The sequence below is a fragment of the Dermacentor silvarum genome, chromosome 2 (genome assembly GCF_013339745.2).
Source record: "Dermacentor silvarum isolate Dsil-2018 chromosome 2, BIME_Dsil_1.4, whole genome shotgun sequence".
Classification (NCBI taxonomy): domain Eukaryota; kingdom Metazoa; phylum Arthropoda; class Arachnida; order Ixodida; family Ixodidae; genus Dermacentor; species Dermacentor silvarum.
Window position 1 is genome coordinate 125,088,072 of NC_051155.1, and position 23,033 is coordinate 125,111,104.

The following is a 23,033-nucleotide window of genomic DNA, read 5'->3' on the forward strand; positions in this document are numbered from 1 at the left end:
TGTTGCGCTCATGAGCCATTTAATCGTCTTCGAAGTCTTTATATGTAAAAAGGATTGTTATTTGGCCAATTCAATGACGGTCTCAAAACACTTTATTTTATTAATACCGAGAATAGCAAGTTAAAAGGTGTTTGCACTTCGAGTGACAACACTTGCAATAAGGCAAGTGCATGCGACGTAGACAACAATGGAGTCTGTGCGTATATGCTAATCCTAACTTTAGACGATGAATCAGCGATTTGAAGTCACGGTCACATTTGATATGTAAAGGGAAATCAAGTTCGAATCCAATCTATACAAAACAGCGTTCAGCTAATTGCCATAATAGAGTAATACTTGAAGTAAAACTGGCAGAATTATCTGAACCCTTCGCAAATTGTTGAAAAATGAACGAGGATCAACTGTGGTCCGTTAGGAGCTAGTTTGCACCTGTACTTTTACGGATAGCAGCGTGTACAACTCTTCTTCGTTCGCTAGCTGAGAAACTGCTATTATTTACCCGTGATTCGGTGGCCAATTGGCGCGAACATGACCGAAATCGGAGGTAAAACCAAGGCAGTTTTTGTTACGTCAGCGATGATATAGGTAATGAGTTGTGGTTTGTTAAATTATATACCCCCAGCGCCGTGCCGCATCATATTAGCCCTACTACACCTGAATTGAAATTGAATACGCTCTTTGCCGTTAGAAAACTACTACCCTGCGTTAAAGGGCCCCTAAACCACCTCAGATATTTTTTTTTGAACATATCAAAGAAACACGCCCCGCCGGGGTGGCTCAGTCAGCTAAGGCGTTGCGCTGCTGAGCCCGAGGTCGCGGGATCGAATCCCGGCCCCGGCGGCCGCATTTCGATGGAGGCGAAATGCAAAAACGCCCGTGTGCTTGCGTTGTAGTGCACGTTAAAGAACCCCAGGTGGTCGAAATTATTCCGGAGCCCTCCACTACGGCGTGCCTCATAATCAGAACTGGTTTTGGCACGTAAAACCCCAGAAAGAAGAAGAAGAAGGAAACACGCGCATCGAGTTCAGAATGCAATCACGATCAACGATGCCAAACGCTGCAGCGCTACGCGCCGCGGGCGCGCCACAAAACCAAAAAAAAAAAAAAAAACAATGCCGTCCTCCTCCCCTCGCCTTTCAGGAACCCCAGCGGTCGTCACGACGTCAGCAGGGGAAATCTGGTGATGTCAACGGTGGAAACGATGTCCATTGGTCGAACAAGAACTACGACTTCCGGTTTGTCTGCTAGCAGGTACGCGCGCTCCCTGCTCGTCCTCGCCGTGTTGCTCGCTTGTGCGCGCTTGCGCATCGGACATTGCAGCCCGCAACGCAAGTGCGAAATCGCTCGTTTTCCAACACAGTCATGCTTAGCGGTCTGATTAGCTGCGCGAATAGAGTGCGACAGTGTTGGCCTTTCCAGACGTGCGCGCAACACTGGGTCTATAGCGGCACGCTTCGCATAACACGCGCCGGCACCGCAGCAACATCGGGTAGCCGAGAAGCGCCGAGTCCACGTCCACGTTACCGGCACGCTAACTCGCCGCACGCCGTTTGCCATTCGCGGGCCGCCGTTCGACAGGGGTTTTGCTCGTGAGCGGCGAGATTTCCTTGCCGTACGTAGAGAGGATGAGACCGCGAATCATTTGTGCGGCAGCCTCACCGCCACTGATCGCTCGACGGCGCCGATATCGTCGCTAGGCCTTTTCCGGTTCCCTTCAAAGCTAAAGCGGACGGCGCTTCGAAATGAATTACCGACGCTCACAAGCCGCAATATTTTCTTATCGTTGTTATCGATATTCGCAACAATTGTACACAAAGAAGAAAAATACGCTGCGGCGCCGTCGGCTGCGATGCGAGCAAAGCCGAGCTGGTCGTCTCCCATCGGTAGCCGTGCACTCGGCAGGAGCCGATGTTTTCGTTGCCGGTGGCGGAGGCGCGCAGCTCCGCGGTCGTCGATTGGCCCGTTGACGGTGCAGCGGGCAGGGCGCCGGCGGAACTGCCGTCTATTTGGACACCTCTCGCGCAGCAGACAGGAGGCCGGTTCGTCGTCCGTATATGTGCCGCTAGCATCGCTAGCGTGGACGTGCCTTAACCGGAAGTAGGCAGTGTTTTGAGAAGCGCGTTGGCGATGACATTTGTCACGTGACATTTCGAGAAGCACTCGGCGAGGAGGGGAGACCAGCCGACGAGGAGAGAAGCGAAGGAAAGAGCAAAACGAGCGAGGGCCGTTTTTCGATCATCAAACGCGTGTAACTCCGCTATTACGGCCACGACTCGCTGTGTGGTGCCGGCTGGAACACCCGTGCCGGACATCAAGCAGTTAAACCTGCGAGCTGCGCGCCGAAGGGCACAGCGCAAAGCCGTGCGCACCGACAAGCGGGAGCACTGGACTGTTTACAACCGCTTGGACGCCGTCTGCCGCCGCCATGCACGGCAGCGCCGCAGTGCGAGCTGGTCCAGCCTGTGCTGCTCGCTTGACGACCCGCGCGCGCGCTCGCGCCCGTGGCGCATCCTGGGTGCGGTCCTCCGGCCCCGTGTGCCGCGCTGCCCCGCACTCTCCATCGCGGTGGCACGCGGCATCACCAACGCGCAACTCGCCGAGCTGCTCGCGGCCACCTTCTGCCCTCCAACCGCGGCTTCGACCAGACCGACGGGGATCCTCCAGCCGCACCACCACCCCCGGCGCGAGCTCATGGCCCCCCAGCGCTATTTCCCGGCGGCTGGCACCCTAGAAGAGATCTCCGCACTGTGCACGGCTGATTTCACCATCGGCGAGCTGCGCACGGTGCTGGCGTCACGGAGGCGTCGCTCGGCACCCGGCTCCGACGGCGTCACTTACCAGATGCTGCGGAATTTCGACAGCGACCAGCTCCACCAACTGCTGGACGCTTACAACGCCGTCTGGAGATCGGGCGTCATCCCGAGGGAGTGGAGCGAGGCGGTGGTAGTGCCGTTGCTCAAGAACGGCAAGCCACCGCGCGACCCTGCCTCGTATCGACCGGTGTCGCTGACGTCTGCCGCGGGCAAGGTCCTCGAGGCCATGGCTCTTCGGCGCCTCGAGTGGATCGCAGCGGTTCTCGACATCCTGGCTGCCGAGCAGAGCGGGTTCCGCCGTCTCCGTGCCTCTGCCGACTCCCTGGCTGACGTCGTCACGACGCTCGAGGAGGCCAAGCACCGCGGTGACGCTAGCTACCTCGTCCTCCTCGACGTCATGAGCGCCTTCGATCAGCTGCCGCACGCCACGATTCTCGACGCTCTGTGTGCCATGAGGGTCTCCGGGAGGTTGCTCGCATATGTGGGGGCCTTCCTCAGTGGCCGTACGATGCGTGTGCGCGTGGGGGGAGCGCTCAGTCAGCCGCGCGCCGTCTCGACTGGTGTGCCGCAGGGCAGTGTACTGAGCCCCTTCCTCTTCAATCTCGCGCTCGCGCGCATCGGCGACTACATCCCTCAGCTGCCGGAGTACGAGGTCCGTGTCGCGGTGTACGCGGACGACATCGCGCTGTTCGCCAGTGGTCCCACCACCAGGGGCAGTGTTGTGCGCGGGTGTGTACAGTCGGCACTCGACGCAGTCGACGAGTACGTGCGCGGCATCGGCCTCACTCTGTCGGCGGCAAAGACCGAGGCGATGCTCGTCCATCCACGCTACGGGGCCCACCGATCGGCGCCGTGTTTCTCCCTTCGCGGTGAGAGCCTCCCGTGGCGGATGAAAGTGCGCTATCTCGGCCTCATCGTGGACCACCGGCTCAAGTGGCAGCCGGCAGTGGCTGCCCTGCGCAAGGGAACCAAACGGGTGGCGAGTGCCGCGCGCACCCTCTTGGCCCGCGGTCAGGGCTGCTCCCCCACCTTGGCACTGCGACTCTACAATTCGGTGGCCTCGGCGAGATTACTGTACGGCCTGCCGCTCGCTGACCTCAGCCCAGCGAAGTGGGAGGCACTGGATATGGATCACCGAGCCGTTGTTCGACAACTCCTGTGCCTCCCACACACGTCACCAGTGGGCGCCACACTCGCCGAGGCTGGCGAGACCCCTATCTCCCTGCGCGCCGTGGGGAGGGCGCTGGGCCACGTTGAGCGACTGCATCGTTCGTCACACGGGCAGCAGCTGATTGACCGGTTTCGTTCCCTGCCCAACTCCGGCATGGGGCGCCGCGTCGTCGAGTTCGCCAGCCTTGTCGGCGCGGGACCGTCGTGTGCGTGGCTGCCGCCCCCTCCGCATCGCCGCCGCCGTCTAGACATTCGCATCACCGTGCCTGGGGTCCGGGGAAAGCGCAACACCGCCGCCTGCGCCCTGCGACAGGAGACGGCCGCGGTGATCGAGGAGCAGCTCGCCGGCCGCGTGCTGGTGTACACTGACGGCTCTGTACTCCGGGGCGGCGCGGCTTCGGCGGCGTGCGTTGCCCCCGAGCTCTCGGCGCAGTTCCAGTGCCGTGTCCTGTGTGCTGTGTCGTCAACGCATGCCGAGTTGGCCGCCATTGACCTGGCAGCCGAGCTGCTGCTCCAGCTTCCTGTTCAGCGAGCGGCCGTCCTGACGGACTCACGAGCGGCGCTCTCCATTCTGGCCGGAGAAGATCACGGCCCCACGCTCGCTCGCCGGCTCCGGTGCAAGCTTGACGGCGTTTGCGAGCGGGGATGCGACCTCGTGTTCCAGTGGGTGCCTTCTCACATTGGCCTGCAGGGAAACGAGGAAGCAGACCGGCTCGCAAAGGAGGCCCATTCCTCGTCGGTCCCGTTGTCGCGGTTCGTGACGCGGTTTGACGTCGCCCGTCACTCCGTGGCCGGCTATGTGAGGACGCAGCACCCCGACCCTCGCGTCGCCGGCGGCATTCCCCCCAGGTTGCTGCCCCGCAGAGGCCTGAGCCGGCGAGACCGCGCTCTCATCCTGCGACTCCGCATCGGCTGCGCCCGGACGGCCGAAAGGTTGCATCGGCTGACGGGTGAGGGCTCGCCGTCCTGTGGGGGGTGCGCCGACGTCGAGACGGTTGAGCACGCCCTCCTCCAGTGCCCCGCGCGTGCATCGGAGCGCGACGCACTTGTCGCGGCATACCATCGCCTCGGGTTGCCCGCGGATACCACACGGCAACTCCTGTTCCCAGCCACACACCCCTCCATTGCCAGACACGCCTTCGCGTCGTTACTTGTTTACTTGGAGGATGCCGACCTGCGCTCTCGGCTGTGAGTCGAGCCGCCTTCACCTCCTGGCCTTGCTGCTCCCTTTTTTTTTCCTTTTTTCCCTTTTCTTTTTTTTCTCTCTCTCTCTCTTCTCCCCTCTACTCCACTTTCTCACTAGCCTGTCACTATATGTCCCTCACCCCCTTCCCTGTACAGCGCTGTTGAGGTGCCCTCCCCCGAGAGGCAGTTACGGCGCTGTACTTTTCTCATCTCTTCCTTTTAAAATCACTCACACACACACCATTTCGAAAAATTCTCGCGGCTACGTGTTCGTTGTAGACTCGTGCACAACTGCAACACCCCAACTAAATTTCGACCTCTGGGTGGTTTAGGGGCCCTTTAAGGTTTCTGAAAATGACTGGGCTAATAGCATATACTACGATGAACACACACACACGCACACACACACACACACACACACACACACACACACACACACACACACACACACACACACACACACACACACACACACACACACACACACACACACACACACACATATATATATATATATATATATATATATATATATATATATATATATATATAAAGTGGACTTTCGCTGCATCTTTTCATGTGAAGTTTACATCTCGATTAGTAGCGATGTGAATGACGACAGTTAAATGAAATAAATTCAGCTACCATCCCCGCATGGCTACGTCCATGCGGATGCCTTAGGTGTAAACGCGCAAGTGATACATCGCATACTCCATCAATATACGCTAGTTACGATCCATGCGTGAGCGACCGATGGTACTGCTGACACGGAGGAGACGTACCAGAGAAGTTTGCACTACGCGCATAACAGCTGACAGTCGATGACGACGTCTCGTTCGCCAACTGCAGCTGCAGCGCCCCGTCGATGTCGCGCTTGTTCACGTAGAGATGCATGAAGCGGCCGCTGTGGCTACCAATGTTCAGGCGCTGCGCCAAGAGTCTGAAAAAAAAAGTTAGCCCACACAACATCAGAAGTGGTATACGGTGTTCGTCGGCTCTTATATTCTTGTATACGCGGTATCAGCACAACGCGACATTTTTCAGTCTTTCCTTAAAGAGAGTGAATAAATTCACCGACGATTACGATACTGCCCAATGCGAAGTGTGAGCGCAGCGGTATAGGTGTTTTCATTTTTCGATATATTGGCTGGCGCGGACAATCTGTCTCGTGCGCCACGTTGCAAACGGAGCGGAGTATGGCGCGACTGCCTCGTTAATCGGGAGATCGCGAGGGACAGGGCGTGGGTGACGCGCGGGCGCGATTCACAGCAGGTGCCACCGACAGACCTCCCAGATAACGCGCGCTACTCTGGCGCCACCTCGTATCCATCGACGCCGCACTACGCTTTTCTTCTCACCCTTTCGCCACAGCCTCCTCCTACGCTTTCCTCCTCGCGTCTTTCATCTTTCGCTGAGCTCCGCGTTCACTCTTTCATCTTTCGCTGAGCTCGTTCGCTCGGTTATGCCGACGCCGACGCTCGCCGCAGGACGTGTGTCTAAGAGCTGCGCTCTAAAAAGTTAGCGCCATCAAAATGGCACCCACATTTTCCAAGCTGTATCAGACGTGAAAAAAAGCGAGCCTGAATACATTTCGCAACAGTATATTAATATTGTTTGTATTCAACGACCAAGCCGTCACGACAAAAGCGTGCGGGATTCGGAGTGTAAGCATACAAGTTCTGCCAACTTACTCGACGGTTCTTCTTTGTTGCGTCATCCACAGGTCATTGGCGTATGCGTCGGCATCCATCACGACGAAGATGTCACCTGGTGTTCTGCACTCCGCTATCAGTCGGACAAAAGCATGCAGAAGAGAGCATCTTTGTTGTTCCATTGCGAAATAAGTTGCCATCGCTATTATTTTGTATTGTCCTCAAGTTTTGCATGTATATAGCGCATACGCTATCGCCGAATCTGATAATGAATAAAACGACGAGAAAGCAAGCGGTGCCTAATGATTCAAACTTGCCTTGCACAATAACGTCTCGGCGGAAAAGTTAGGGAAATGTTTTTATAGTGAAGAAAAAAATTGGATGGTCGGCCTGTCAACTGAAAAAGCTTTGAAATGCTAACAGTCACGGCCCATGACTCTTGGCGTTAAACTGAAAACGTAAAGTGATAGACAAAAGTGAGCTCGAAAAGTGATACACAAAAGTGAGCTCGAACAGTACTGCTCAAATTTACATGTAGATCGAATCCTTTTCAAGTCTAGTGCAGAATTTTAGCGATAGCATTTGAACTTAAGGACCACGCCCAGGGTTTGATCAAGGTCCGGAAGAATGTTCCAGAGAAAAGCACCAAGAACACTATTTTCATAAAGCAAACACGTAAAACGGTGATTGAGGACTATTGCGTTTCGCTTTCAAGAAATTTTATAGATGTGCTCCTAACCGAAGGCAGAACGTAAAGACTTAGAGACAATAATTCTCGCAGCTCACTCGGAGCCAACCATTAAGCGCGTGCACGCGGTGATGACTGGAAGCAGAATGGAAAGGCCACGATCACACGCGTGCTTCTCTCATTGTCTTCTTTCAATGTGACAGCTCGCGCCTTGAAGCCTCGTGTTAGACTGTACTATCTACGGGACCGGCCCACTTTGCCCAGTACCTTTATTGTAGGCGTTTACTCTGCATAGAAGATGTGCGTCGTTGTACAGACTTCATGTTCGCCAAAGTTAACGAAGTTTTAACATTTCTTCGCCAAAGTACAAATGGCATCGTCGTTTTGATATACACCACATGAAATAGCCATATGTACATACTTACGATCGTATAACACGTAGTCATTGATGACGTCAGTCCCGTTTCTCTTAAAAAAATGTCACAGTTTCGCCCTAAGGGTGAAGCAATGAATGTGATAGCAACACAGCAATGTCATACGAAGTAAGGTGAGCGGCTTTGGTAGCAATATGAATTGTAGTAAACATGAGCTGATTAAGTAAGCAGGTGTGCTGCGGCGTAAGTAGACCGACATGAAGAGAGACTCGATGACCACGAGAAGGCGCGTGTGAAACGGTGGTGTTGATGAGAAGCGCTTCCCGTGGGCAGCGCGTGCGAAGGGACACACCTGTAGCGCTGCACTGCCGACCCGGGCAGCATTGCATGTGTAGCGTGCGTTGGAAAATGTGGCCCGACTATTACTAACTGATTGAACAAGCGTGGTGTGAGCGCGCACAAACAAACATGAGAATAGATCACACTGAATGACTGCAGACAACGACTATCAAAACACTGGCAGCGAGCGTATATACGCCGCAGCGGGCGAAGGTACGTGCGGTCTATCGCTTCAACGGAAACTGAGCGGCGAATGCACGGTGCATAAAGGTCAGAGCCGTGTGGAGATAAGAGACGGTGCGGGCGAGCGACGAGCGCGGTTGTTGGCAGAGTAGAATTGCGCCCCCCCGCGCTCCCTCCGGCGCTGGCTTCCCGCTTTCTTGCTTGCGCGTGGGTGATTGAGTGCGTTCGCTCTCCGTGATAGCGCGCTCCCCGCACGCTTCCGCTCGGGCATACGGCGCGCGGTGAAGATTTTATCTATAGGGAACCTGACGGCGACGGTGACGGCAGAAATCCGGTTGAAGTGTCCATATAATTGCTATCGCAATAAAAGAACTGATGCGTTCACATTTTATTGCGATAGCAATTATATGGACACTTCTACCGTATTTCTGCCGTCGCCGGCGCCGTCGCCGTGAGGTTCCCTATAGATAAAATCTTCGCCGCGCGCCGTATGCCCGAGCGGAAGCGTGCGGGGATGCGCGCTATCATGGAGAGCGAACGCACTCAATCACCCACGCGCAAGCAAGAAAGCGGGAAGCCAGCGCCGGAGGGAGCGCGGGGGGGCGCAATTCTACTCTGCCAACAACCGCGCTCGTCGCTCGCCCGCACCGTCTCTTATCTCCACACGGCTCTGACCTTTATGCACCGTGCATTCGCCGCTCAGTTTCCGTTGAAGCGATAGACCGCACGTACCTTCGCCCGCTGCGGCGTATATACGCTCGCTGCCAGTGTTTTGATAGTCGTTGTCTGCAGTCATTCAGTGTGATCTATTCATGTTTGTTTGTGCGCGCTCACACCACGCTTGTTCAATCAGTTAGTAATAGTCGGGCCACATTTTCCAACGCACGCTACACATGCAATGCTGCCCGGGTCGGCAGTGCAGCGCTACAGGTGTGTCCCTTCGCACGCGCTGCCCACGGGAAGCGCGTCTCATCAACACCACCGTTTCACACGCGCCTTCACGTGGTCATCGAGTCTCTCTTCATGTCGGTCTACTTACGCCGCATCACACCTGCTTACTTAATCAGCTCATGTTTACTACAATTCATATTGCTACCAAAGCCGCTCACCTTACTTCGTATGACATTGCTGTGTTGTTATCGCATTCATTGCTTCGCCCTTAGGGCGAAACTGTGACATTTTTTTCTTCTCTTGTTATATCGTCTCTTTTGCGCTTACCCCATCCCCATGTGCAGAGTAGCCAACCGGACACTTAGTCTGGTTAAACTCTTCGTCTTCACCTCTTGTCTTCCCTTCTCTCTCCTTCTGATGACGTCACTATATGTGTTTCTCTAACTTACGTTCGCGCACTACTTATGTAGATCCGAACAATCACCACGTCGTAGGCTCGGGCCGAACGGCTGGTATAGAAATCGTGCCATTGCCGTCATACGAGCGCCTACAACGTGGTCGTTGTCGTCCTGCTGTTGTTACACACACGTACGCTCGCGACCCACACATGAAATTACTCATTTTACAGCCTGGTATCAGTTCAAATGGCATCGTTTAACAGAACCGCAAACAATCTAGATAGACAGGTTCCTGCAAAATGATTCGCAAAACGTAGATTCCCACAGAGCGTGGGGTCTGCGCAATTTATTTTCTTCTTGTAACCCAAGCGATTAATAGACTCGATCTCCTGAGAGTATTATTTCCTTAATTTGCGTTAATTTCTTTACTTGTTTGTCATGCAAATTTGGGATACACCTTAATTTGCCTTTCGCAAAGGATCAGTACTTCACCAAAACCGTCGTTGTGTTTATTTTCTCATGATGAGTGGCTTTTCTAGATTGTTCTTACCTTGGTCTGGGGTTGGCGGGTAGCGGTCGCAAAATGCAGGGTGTCCTAACAAGCAAGAAGGAAAAAAAAGGAGAAAAGAAGTTTACAGTTGCTGAAAATGAAAAGAACACCCTAGTCAACGCACGCCTTTTTGTCACCGATGTGCGTGATGTTCACTTCGCATATGTCACTCAGTGATGTTAATTATATAGTTCTATTTAATGTAGAATAGTCCAGTATATATAGTTGCTTTTATCTGAAGTTTCACTGGAACAAGAGTGTACAGTTTGCGCTCTCCTGCAGACCAGTGGCCTGAGGTATACAAAATAAATTCATCATTTTGATGGCATGTTTAATGCACGTAAATACGAGACGCCCATGTAATGACTCAAACAGATTTCCTATACTTTTGCAAAGTATTGAAGGAATAAAGTAATATGCGTGCTAAGGATTCCTCGCTTAAACTTCGCAATATTTATTTCCTGCCCTAAATTTTCCGAGCGTAGCTCGCAGTACCACACCAGAGTTCTCCGATTTCCTTAGACTATGTGTACCTTTAGTATACGCTACATATTGTCAATTAGGAACCACATGTGATTAGAAGGACTGCTACGCCAGTGGTTAAAGACTAAATCGTATCACAAATTTGTGCAGTGGCGTGGGCGCCAGCTAAATGTTGATTAAGTGTTGCGTCGCCGGAGCCTTATCTTTATTACCACTAAAACTTTATTTTGCTGTAGAACAGAGAGACATACAGTGGCCTAGGTAGCGTCTAGCTAAATTTGTCCAAGGAAACCCATTTATAACAAAATAAAACAGACAAATGCACACAAGAGGACACCACTGGCACTGACTGCCACTCATAGCTAACTGAAACGAACAGCATTTATCACTCAACTTATGCACGTGCGCAGGCGAAAGAGTCAGCACAACATTTGAACATTCACAAACGTGTCTTTTGATCTCGTGTCTTTGATACCGTGCAGGGCATGCTCCGCTATTTTCTGCGTAAATTCAATGTTCGTTAAGCGAACCGCTGTTGCTAGCGCCCGTGGCACATGCTGCTTCGTCCGTGTTTTCGTGAAAGCCCAAAATCTCTTTCCAAGTGTCATTTCCGTTTGGCCCCGAGCAAGAAACCAAATCGCACGGTCCGTGCCACTCACTGAGCAGGTCGCGTCTCAGCCTCTGCAAGAATTCGTCCGTGGCCGCGGCCACGAACAGGCTGAGCCTCTTCGAACTTTGGCCGTAGCGGTGCAACAGGTAGGCACGCGCCATGTGGCTCACATTGCCTTCGAGCAGGCCGTCCCGCAGGTACGGGTACAGCAACTCCCGTCGGCCGCACACCGACAACCCTGGAACACCGGGCACAGCTCGGGGAATGCCGGAAACACCGTAGTACAGACTCAGCAGCCGACTCAGGGGCATGCCTCGGGAGGCGATGAGGCGGGCGTGCTTGCCGAGGAGAAGGCCTGCGAGCCGACGCGGAATCAAGCCAATCGATAAAATTGGCAGTGCAGTTAAGGTCACCACAAACGCTCAAGGTAAGGTGCTGGTTCTGTATGCTAGCATGTTTTTTTTTCTGCCTTTGCGGCTCTCTACAAAACGCTTACAAGCAACTGTACAGTGGCAGTCATAGTAGAACACAAACTAACATCTACATCAGCTTACCCGATAGAGCACGCACACGTTCATCACTTAAGAAAACACATTGCTCTGACCTTGAGCAAAGCTGGTCTGTTATGCATCGGTGGTGCAGGCAGGGCTCTAAATCGCGGGATCAAATCCCGGCCACGGCGGCCGCATTACGATGGGTGCGAAATGCGAAAACACCCGTGTATTTAGATTTGGGTGCCCGTTAAGGAACCCCAGGTTGTCCAAATTATTCCGGAGTCCCCCACTACGGCGTGCCTCATAATCATATCGGGGTTTTGGCACGTAACACTCCATAATTTTTTTAGGGCTCTAAATGCTTAAACAGCAACACAATTGTGTCAATAAACCTGGATCATCACTAGGCAAGCCTGAACAGCATCGATATTTGCTGCTCTGTACGTCGATCATGAAATCCTCATGGATCAGCAGACGGAAGTGAAACGAGAGATTTAACTGCAGTGTGTAGAAGAAGGAAGGATACATTCTTGTGTCTTTGTGAGCGCTGCAGATTAGCAACGAATGCAAACCAACTCGTCCAGCTTGCGTTTTTATTGTAGAAAGGAGGCACGAAATGTTTTTTATTGTAAAACTTTTTGCTTTTCTTTGGTCCAACCGCTTATGCTGTTAGGAGGTTTGTGTCGAGCTACAACCTTGTTATGGCGACGTGTGGCCTCGTCTTTAGCGCGATGAAACCTTGAGGCGAGGACGGAGACAAGGATACACAAGCAATTTTTGCGCGTCATTTGTGTGGAACCCGGTTCACTCATATAAAGATGGCGAAGATAATCTGACATCCAGGTTATGTTGTACCAAGACAACAATACTGACGGATCTATGGCCAAGCTCTTTAACTTCACTGCTTTGATAATCAAATCAGTTATTTAATACTTCTGTCTCGACACCAGAATTCATTCTGTAACAGTCGCGTGCTAACTATAACAGTCCCTGTAACAGTCCCTCTAGTGTAAGGATAGTCAGCCATCGCGCTCTTTCATAGCAGCATAGCTGTGATATGTCTCTCCAGACAGCGCCATTTTTGCCTGCTTATGTACTGCTTACCACAAGAAAGTAGTGTCTGGTGGACAACCCAATCAAGTGCAAAGGCTGAAACCTGTCTTGTGTTTCACGGTGCTTCCTTGCATTGTAACAGATTCTGGGTAAAGAAGCCCTTCTCAACTGTCCATATGCAGGGAAAACTTACAAAATCAGCAACCCAGTAGCTTGTGGCTGAATGACGTTTATTTGGTCACGTGTGTAATGTGCAGCATGTATGCTTGCAAAAGCTATCCCTAAATTACTTTTACAAGGGAGTGAGAATATAGAGCGAATGTTCTCCAAGTTGGTGACCCGAACTTGCGCGAAAATATTCAGGGAAATTTTCTAGAATCGATTCATATCTACTAAACTGGACAGTTTGACGTACTATTCTGACACGTGTAACAATGCAGTGTTATAAGTGACTCTACGTTATTCAAAATGCCAAGCCTTATCTGTCGTCTAGCTTCTCGTAGTTGCACACTGGGCTCAAAAGAATATTGGGATTGCAGGCTTCGGCAAATTTTTGCCAACTCTAAGGTTCCGAACTATGCGCCCAATTTCGTGTGCGCCAGGATTTTTTCCTTTGCTACCCCAGCAGAAAGCGGAATGTAACCCACGACCTCGTCCTCAACGTATAGTGCAACAACGAAGTGCGTAGCGTGAGAGCAATATCACCTTCAGTAATACGGAGCCTTACAAACACACGCACCATCAATTGCACCTCGTAGCACGCTGTAAGAGCACCAGTGCCGCTTCCCTCCCGTTTTGTAGGCGCCGGGACAGGACTCCCCAAGCCAGACTCCTTCGTGGCTGATGACACTTCCACCATGGCGGTTCAGTAGGCTCTCCACTGATGAAACGGCCAGAACCACTGGAGACGAATGGAAAGTTTCGAATTAAAGGTCCACATGGTACGCATGATGAGCGCCGCAAAACGGGAACCACGACTACGCGGTGATGGCCTTGGCGATAGTAAATTATGTGCATGTGCATGCTTTATTGCTGATCGTGTGAGATTCCCGAGCAGCACATGCATTCGCACGTAGGCATATCGCTGCTCTAAGGCAACGAGATAGCTGTTCTATGGCGCAGAGAACTGACATCGATTTAAACGATGCATTGATAAAATCCCCGAGCCTCGTTCATGTTAGTCCTATGTATACATATAATACACTGATCGAGTACTCGGTCATCAAAGGGTCCCGGAAAGCGTGTGATTGTGCTTGCAAGAATAGACGGCTGCGCTGGTTGGCGCACTTAACATTTTTAGATCTCTGGTGCGCAGTCTCATTGATAGATGAGACTGCGCACCAGAGATCTAAAGGCAGGCATGAAAGGCGGGTAATCATTACTACCATTTCTTCCTCAGAAGTATTACGCTACAATCGCAACCAGAATCTGTTGGAGTCGGCAAAATATTCTTGTTAACATATTAGAAATTTACTATAATGAAAGGTTTGACCGTTCTTGCGCCCAAGATATTTTTTAAAGGATAAACTACAGAATTGGCACCTAAAGAGAGCCCAGTATATTGCACTACTAGATGAAAAAAAGAAAAGAGCCTTGGGGGGCTGTAGGTCCTGCAACTTCATTGAATTCCATTTTGTGGTTTCTCGCACGCCTTCATGCAAATGAACTGTAACGTTCATTCACTACAATCGATCCTTTGTTGATGGCGTGGTTTCTGCGCTCAACACCACCGCTATGCAGCTTGTGTACTTCTTGCAGTAGGATGAAAACACGTCCTAGGCTGAGCAAGAACGCCACCTCGCGCTCATATTGACTGAAGTGTCCTACTTGCTGTGTTCCCCTGAAGTTTCTGAGTTCGCAGTGTTGTATGAGTGTTGCGGGTACTAGAAAAGTGAATACAAACCACCGACGGTAGCCGACAGGAGAGGATCTATGGGCGGAACTCGAGAGTCTTTGGCTGGCTCGTCGGCTTGCCAGATGTCGGTGAGGTTTTCAGACCTCTGGATCATGCCGACGACAATGCCCTGCAGCACTTTGCCCAAAGCCACGGCGATCTTTGGCGCTTCCCAGGTGACTTGCGCCACGCCCTTTTCAACAGTGAAGTGGCTGTCGTTCTGTCTGGAGGTAGGAGAAAATGGGTTCGCCTTTTTTATATGTATTTGCCAATGCGCACGAGTCACAAAGGCAGCCTGAAAGATTTTGAAGCCTCGCCACCCTGATATATACAACTATTGACGGTGTAGCACTCGACACCATGAATGTCGTTTCGCCTTCCATCACATGGGGTGATTTAAAGGAGCAACTTCTCGCTTTACAAGAAAAGCATAGACAAATGAGGTGTTTCCTCACTGACGCTTGCTCTCAGGAAAAGAAAAAAACAAACATATACAGCAGTTCGAAGTAAAACTACCAAATGTGCCATATCCGGCGTATCGCGTGCTATAGAATTCACACAATAAAGTAAAATACGCATTAGTAAATGACAGCAAAAGACGTCTGTGGCTTGCCTTTAGCGACCAACGTGAGTGACATTCTTAACAGCATATTGTAGGGTAGGCCAGCAAAAATTAAGAGTATTTTAGGTTTGAGCGTCAAAAAATTATGCACAGCCTGAGGAATAAGTCAGCGCAACGGCATCCGTAAAGAGCACTGCAAACTATTTAAGAATAGCGCCATGAGCCACGCACTCTGGATTTGAAAACAGTAACATATGGAATAGACTTAACCGTTTAATTGATCATCCTGTAAGTAGTTTATGAGAGAATGTGCAGTGAAATCTGAAATCATGACTACAATTTGGAGCATAAAAATAGAAATAGGTAAAGGTGCCAGCACAAAAAAAAGAAGAAAAAAAAGAAAGGTATGGCAGGAACATAAACTGAAGCTGATCTCCATTCAGCATACATTTTTTTGTTTTCACATACCTATTAGTTTTTAAGATAGAAGGCTGAACCCACGGTGACCCATTTCCCGTACCTACGTTGACTATAGCATAAGATTTCTATGCTTGCGAGGAATGCGTTCACGATATATACCGGTCAGAGACGGTGAAAAGGTAATTTATTTCAATCTTAAAGTCTCCGAATGAAACGTGACTCCCGTCTCCGGATTCTTCGCGATAGCCATTATGAAAACGCGATTGTTGCGAGCAAAAAAAAAAAAAAAGGAATGCTGGCTCTCCCGTACTCGAGAATAGATGTAAGCATGAAATGGCTACCATACGGCGTCTTTTGCTACCTGTGGCCTGTGGGGCCACCGCCTTCAACCGCTTTCCTTCTTCCAACGGTGCAGCGCGCTCGGCGTCTGCGGCAACTTTTTCTTCTTGTCGCGGACCGATCACGACTCACGGACTGTTGGCGTTCAAAAGAGCACAGGCAACCCTGTCTCAGTGCCAAGCGATGTATGGTGCCCTCTATCTGCCTTTTGAACGCAGCTATTGTAAATGACAAATAAAACTGCGCCGTACTAAAAGTTACAGCTTGAATGATATTGTGAACAAACATTAGAACATTAGACCACATTTTCTTTACTTTTGACTGGTTGCCCGGATGATCTCGCTTTGTTCCCGCAACGATGCCCTGATGCTCTTGTTTGAGTGCCCGGATATTCTCGTGTGACTGCCCGGATAACGGCTCTGACTTTTGGCTCAAGGTCAATTGAAGGTCATTGACAACGAGAGCTAAAAGCATTTCACGCTTAATAGCGTGACGTTAAAGACTCTGGTGGCGACGCATTTTTACAGCGGCTGCACGTGCGTTTGCCTAATGACACGCCGGAAGATGCAAGTTCGCGTCTCCCACCTACCTCCAGCGTCGACGAACATGGGCGCACGTGTGAAATTAAGGAGACAGTGGACGCGTTCGTTGTCGTCAACGTTTTGGTGGTTAACGCGAACTCCGTGACGTAGGGTACTGATGGTTTGCGTCGCTCAAAAGATGGCGGGAAACTTCAAATCTTGAGCTGTGTGATGGAAATCGCTTTATATTATTAAAATACTGGCCACACGGTCGTACATATGCCGGCCACTATTCTGCTGCTCTAGATCATGTGTATTACTGAAGAGTAAAAATTATCACCAAAGAATTTGGCATCTGCATTCCTTTAAAGATAATTTTTCATACTAATGCTTTTAGCTATGTCGCGTTACATCATATTCAGTTTGTTGCAACTGCTTCGGCAGCACAAATTTCCGGGGCTGGGTTGGCTCGGTTTCGCAGCAACACTGACTGTCATTGTGCTGTCATACAATCGACGGCCGCCGGATTCAGCTTGACCGCCTGCCCTGCAAAAGGACTTTCTCCTTGAAGCAAGTTCCACATCATCGTGCACCATATTTACATTAGTTGCGCCTGCTGGTGCACACGGTACTAACTAGGTTGCTGCTACCTTTGTGATTGTTCTTAACCTGCGGCGCGCACCGACAACCGGGCAAGGTTCGAGAATCAAGCGGTGAGCCCGGTATTAAACCAGAAAAAGAGTGTAAAAGAAGCAAGCGAGGGCACCAAAGCGAAATGAAGGTGTGATTGAACAGTGAGGCTGGCATAAAGTCAGTGGCTAGAACGAGAGCCAGCTACAGAAAAGAAAAAAAAATTAACATCTAGAGTAGGTTGACAGCTAAAAGTATTGCACAGTAAGCTTTTTTTGTGTTCCCCAAAAATGTAATATAATACAAAAAACGCTCCTGCTATATAAAGGAGATTAACCATATATACATTGGATTGAACTATATACAGGGAGGTTAACCAATTAAGTTAACCTGGATTATCTCCGCTTCAATATCCTCAGCAGGGAGGAATACGCCGGAATATGCAGGTTCACGAGTTCAGGTGCAGAGTATAGGACAGAGTGTGTCAAAAGCACTCTCTATGGTTCGTTCACAATGTATTTTTTTAAAGTGTGCATAGCTGTGTGGGTTGACGTTAAGCGAAACCATCCCTTCAACATAAAACACGACAAAACAATGTGCCCACAATCGCTCTGATGTTTTAATGCGTTCCGAAGAACTGAACCTGTATCTATCAAACATTATTACGCGGGAACTGTTGGCAAGAATAGATGCCAGTTGTCATGTCGGGCGCGTTATTACTGACGGTGACAGGCCAACAGAAAACATCAATTCAGAACGAAATATATGTGCGAATTTGGACATGAAATCGGGAGCTTGCTCGATGTTTTCTTCACGTTTTGAGCGGTTGAGCGTAAGTGTATGCCGGCAATCGCAGTCGTAGCGATAGATTAAGGCTGTGTAAGTGATCCTTGATGTTCTCCATAGTGTTTTGAAAAGCAAGCGAAGTGGTTTGATACTAAGTCGCAGTTCACTGCTTGCGCTCATGATAGCGGGAAAGCATGAACTGTGCGTTGTCATGGGTGGATCGGGCAGCTTCGTCAGTGAGATTATTGTGCATAGCTATACGAAAACAATATAGCCTTTTTTATTTTCTAAAGTGAAATGTTAGATTTCTATTATATGTTTCACACCATGCTGTTTGTTATCATGTATTTCAATGAAAATATTTTGTCTGCAAAAGAAAAGTTTGTTACCCTGACAATGCATTCCCTATTTTGCGTAAGCCTGTAGGTGCAGTGTGCTGTTACAGAGAGGTGACTGCTATGATTTATGCGCCTTTGTGTGCCAGTGATAAAAAAGTAAAAAAAAAATATAGTTTTACGTGGCAAAACTATACAACATGAGGCACGCACTAGTGGGGGACTCCGGAATAATATTTACCACCTGAGGTTCTCAACGTGCGCAGAATGCAGGGTACACGGGCGCTTTTGCATTTCGCCCACATCGAAATGTGACCGCCGTGGCTGGGATTTGAGCCCACGCCTTCGGGTTTAGCATCACAACGCCAAAGCTGCTATGGCACCACGGCAGGATATAATAAAAAAAAATGCCGAAGTCGATGCTTAGTACGCAGCAATGCTTACTCTGTCACAGCCATCTTTGTTAGTTTTGTACGTTACAACGCTTGGTAAGTGGCTTCTTGATTCCTTCTATTCTGCCTTTTTTTTCTGTCAACAGCATAGTTGTGTTCTTATTATGTCAAGGCCATTGATGCTCGATGTGTTAGAGGGCTATCAAAGAAGAAACCCAATAAGAGGTTCAGATGGCACAAAATGTGCCTAAATGTATCTAGATGTATCTATCCACATTACTCTCCGAGCACACTGCATTGGCGACTACTAAAGCCCCTTCAGCAAGCAACATGGTCTATACTGATTTATGAATAAGTTTCCTCGATATGTACGTTCCACCACTGATGGATATCACTGGTTGCCTTTATTTGCTTTAGCATGTGACAAGTAGTTGAAGTGTATATATATATATATATATATATATATATATATATATATATATATATTTGCAGTGCGAACTGCTTTTCTTTACTATGAGCACTGACTGAAATTTCGGGCCACTTGTGAAAATTTCTGCGTGCTGGGTGCTTGCTTCGAAGTGCCAATAAAGGCAAACGACCGCTGTCAGACTACGCCTCCCCCCCCCCCCCCCCCCCTCCACACCTCTCTCTTTCCAGTCAGGGGCACTTGCCTGTTCTCATGGAACGAGTGGTGGAGCATGAGGAAGAGCGCACACATTTCTCTCTCAGTGAGGATGCTCTTGTTGAACGTCATCGGGTGCTCTTCCAGGCCCCGAGGCCACGGGCTCAGCCAAGACTCCAGGGTCAACTGCTCGCTCAGGTCCCGACCAACTTTGTTGCTGTCGGCGAGCTCGTAGTCGCTCACTGTGAACCTGCGGTTCAAAACCATTCACCAGGATTTTATACATATGCAATAAATATTCGTGTAATCAACATTCCATATCGCTTCGAAGCCATAGTCTCCATTCCACAAGGAAGAAAACAAAACTGCTTTTAGCAACGGATAATAAGTAATCTCATCCTTGTTGCACAATGTGTGCGTGTGAGATAAAGGGAGAGAGAGAAGCATTAATGAAAGGCACGTTGGGTTAACTAGGACTGAGTCCAATTGGCTACCTTGCACGGGCGAAGAGGGCAAAAAATATGAAGAGACAGTCCACTGTTGATTTCACCAAAAGAAATGAGCATTCTCTGCTCTGAATAACATAGGTCCGCTTAGTTCGATTACCCTGAGAAATCGGGGCAACACTTTTGTGGCCTTCTGCAGCTGTAATACGTGATATGTGGGCGCGAATGTTTAATTAGATGATAGATGGGTAAGTTAGTTGTATGCTTTATTAGTGCCAGCAATAAAAGGCGCTGTCCGTGGTGTTAGTGTTCACTACTGAAGCTCTGCCACGTATTAAGACAGATTTTTGGCCGCCCTGCGATAAATCCAGCTGATTTTTCTAGTTAATGCTTCCGGTTTGCACACTTCTTGGCCATGTTAGTGCTCTGGCGCTGATTGTTAACTATAGAGCAACGCGTTTAAGCAGGCACATTTGCGAGGGCCATAATAACTACTTTATTCTCGTATAGATCACTCTTTCAATCTTGAAGGAAGTCTGCGTACAAAAGTAATGTTATGAGCCACTCCGCTAAGCGTGACGCGTGCATTGGGTTAAAATCTGAAATATGTTTCAACGTGTTTGCTACAAAGAAGGTCCTACTCTACGCGTAATGTTTTATTAACTGTACCATATCTGAAAATGACTGGCTGTGCAGCGAATGCGAATGGCGTTGTTTAAACGACATTGTGTATTGAATGCAAGACAAACCCAAATATAACAGTACATGTTATAACTATAAGATTTTGCAGCTGGCTCACGGAAAAGGAGGTAATTTAGTTGGAAAAACGCAAGGAGACGGATGGTTAGTAGTTAGAGCGCTCGAGCTTCTTCTCTGCACTCTAGAAACAAAAAGGCTATACATCATTATAAAAGAGTGCAGTGTGCATGAAACGTTCGAACAGCTCTTCAGAGCTACCCGTCAATTTCAACTTGGAATTCCGGGCACGACCACAGAAAGTGTTCAATGTCTCCTGTCTCGTGGCATGCCGTATAGTTCGGAGAATTTATTCGCCCCGTATTAAACAACCAGGCCGGTGTGCTAGCCGATGATGTCCTTATTCGATATAGAAGTGACGCTTCCACTCGGTGAAATCTCTTGGTTACACAGGCCATTGTAGTGGAACACAAAGCGGCCCAAAATGATTACGAATCTCAGATTTTTTAACTTGATTACTCTTTGGTACCTTGACTTTGGGAGGATGATAGAGCGCTGCATATGCAAGCGCATCAGCTTTTTCGTTGCCAGAAATGCCAATATGGGAGGGAATCCATTGAAACTTTACTGTGAAGCCTTTGTTGTCGAGTTCTTTCACGAGCGCTATAGTGTTTTGCGCGGGAACTTGATGGATAGCAGACCATGGTAGATTTGTTATAACGCGGCCTTTGAGTACATAAGGACAACCACATTCTGCAGGATCTGCAAAAAAAGGACCTTCCGCATGCGTTCCTGCAGCGCATTTTATTTCCCGAGCGATTAGTTATATGCCGAAGAGAAGCTTCACGTCTCGTTATCGAATTCTTAAGAGAGACTGGTTTGATGGACATACAGTGAAACCCTGCAGCGATATTGTAAGAGACGCTCGGGCAGAGCAATTGCCGGCCTTGATCGCCAGGTTTAACCCGCCTGTTGCAACAATCCACCACCACCACCCCCACCACCACTATACCCGTCAATTACATGGTTCTTCAAATATTGCCACTTACAAATTGAGAAGGACATGCAAGTTCCTTAAAGCTTTTCCTTGCTTTATTTTGACCTACTTACCAGTTCAGCAGTAAGCTGGCGATGTCAAAAAGGTTCCTTTCGGGATACGCCGCCTCAATCTTTTGCACTATGTCAATGAAGTAACCCACACTCAGGGCTAAATATTGGTCTATCTCAGAAGGCGCACTGCCGTTGGTCTGTGTGTACTTTGGGCACTTCAAGCTGAGTGCTCTCTGCAACGACTGAGGCGTGTCAGGAGCTCTGGGAAGAGGAACGTTGACTCGTTCTTCAATCCCAGAATAAACTTTCTTCTGGCCGAAGTGAAAATCGACTGGAAAATGAGTAAAAAAAGGAATACAGTTTTTTTCATGAATTGAGCTAAAAATTAACTAACACGTTTTTTTTCGTTATTTTTTTAAAAATTTTTTTTAACGTGCCATTAGAAGTGCCGCGATTATGCGGTTTTCAGTGCAAACTAACAGAACTATACAAGGAAGCTCAACAAAAGCGTGTCATTGTCCAGCGCAAACTCGGCGTGCCTTTTCCGCAACGTTACGTATTGTTGCGTAATCTTTAGGCCAAAACCGAAACCATCGCGAATACACGTCGAAGAAACGTAACTGATAATTTTGCCGAGCAAACGGCAAAGGAACTATACTTACTGTCGTATGAGATCAGAATTTTCGTTTGGTCAGGAAGCTGGCAACCTGGGTCTAAAGACGATGCAGAAAAAGAAAACGCACAAGTTACGTTAGCATCGCCGTCTCACTTGCCACACATAATACATGCTCAAGGGCCCACACGTTCAAACATAGGCGCAGCTCCAAATCTTAACGACAATGCACTACCGTAAAATTACACAGAAGCATGTTATTTGTGGGCATGGGCTCATGTTTCCAATGTAAATGTACTTATTTTTGCTGTCCATTGTGATGTACGGCGTGAAAGCCTGATATACAAACTGGTTTACCGACGACCGCCAGAATAAGCGGTACGTAGCTGGTGCATTCCTTGCGAAAAAATTTACCAACTCATAATGAACGAAGCCTTGTGTATAGGTAAAGTTAAATGAAATATCGGAAGTGGAGGATGTTGGGGGGAAAAAAGGGTATTTTACACATTACTGGCGCGAACTTGAGTAAAATATCCTATTCTCAATTGATACCTTTTGGGCATATATCTGTTTCAGTGAGCGTTTATTTCATTGAGCTAGTCGAAGGAGATATGACAAAATATTTGGCACTCCTCCCGGGAACGAGTCTTGTTTTCAGGTCGCATGATTCTCAGGTGCGTTATCCTGATGACCGTCGCCTATAGTGAAACTTACTCAGGTGGCTACATCAAGCAAAAACAAAATCACCCTGAAATGTGGTCGATCGGGCGCATGGCCTCTGGTTTGTCGTGCCGCGTGGTGCCGGTATTACAGAATTAACCAGGAGTGTTTGTCAGGACCGAAG

The 23,033-nt window shown here is 49.3% G+C and overlaps 1 protein-coding gene across 2 annotated transcripts in view; it reads right to left on the reverse strand.

The window, feature by feature from the left end:
• Positions 1 to 23,033, reverse strand: part of LOC119440360 (uncharacterized) — a 143,692-nt gene that overhangs the window by 26,606 nt on the left and 94,053 nt on the right. For both annotated transcript variants that reach the window (XM_049661585.1, XM_049661586.1), the window contains 9 exons: positions 22,239 to 22,289; positions 21,637 to 21,907; positions 19,434 to 19,634; positions 14,787 to 15,001; positions 13,623 to 13,784; positions 11,386 to 11,691; positions 10,244 to 10,288; positions 6,860 to 6,953; positions 5,951 to 6,108 (listed from right to left, as the gene is read on the reverse strand). In XM_049661585.1, the coding sequence (XP_049517542.1) occupies positions 5,951 to 6,108; positions 6,860 to 6,953; positions 10,244 to 10,288; positions 11,386 to 11,691; positions 13,623 to 13,784; positions 14,787 to 15,001; positions 19,434 to 19,634; positions 21,637 to 21,907; positions 22,239 to 22,289 (1,503 nt within the window). The remainder of the gene's footprint in view (positions 1 to 5,950; positions 6,109 to 6,859; positions 6,954 to 10,243; positions 10,289 to 11,385; positions 11,692 to 13,622; positions 13,785 to 14,786; positions 15,002 to 19,433; positions 19,635 to 21,636; positions 21,908 to 22,238; positions 22,290 to 23,033) is intronic.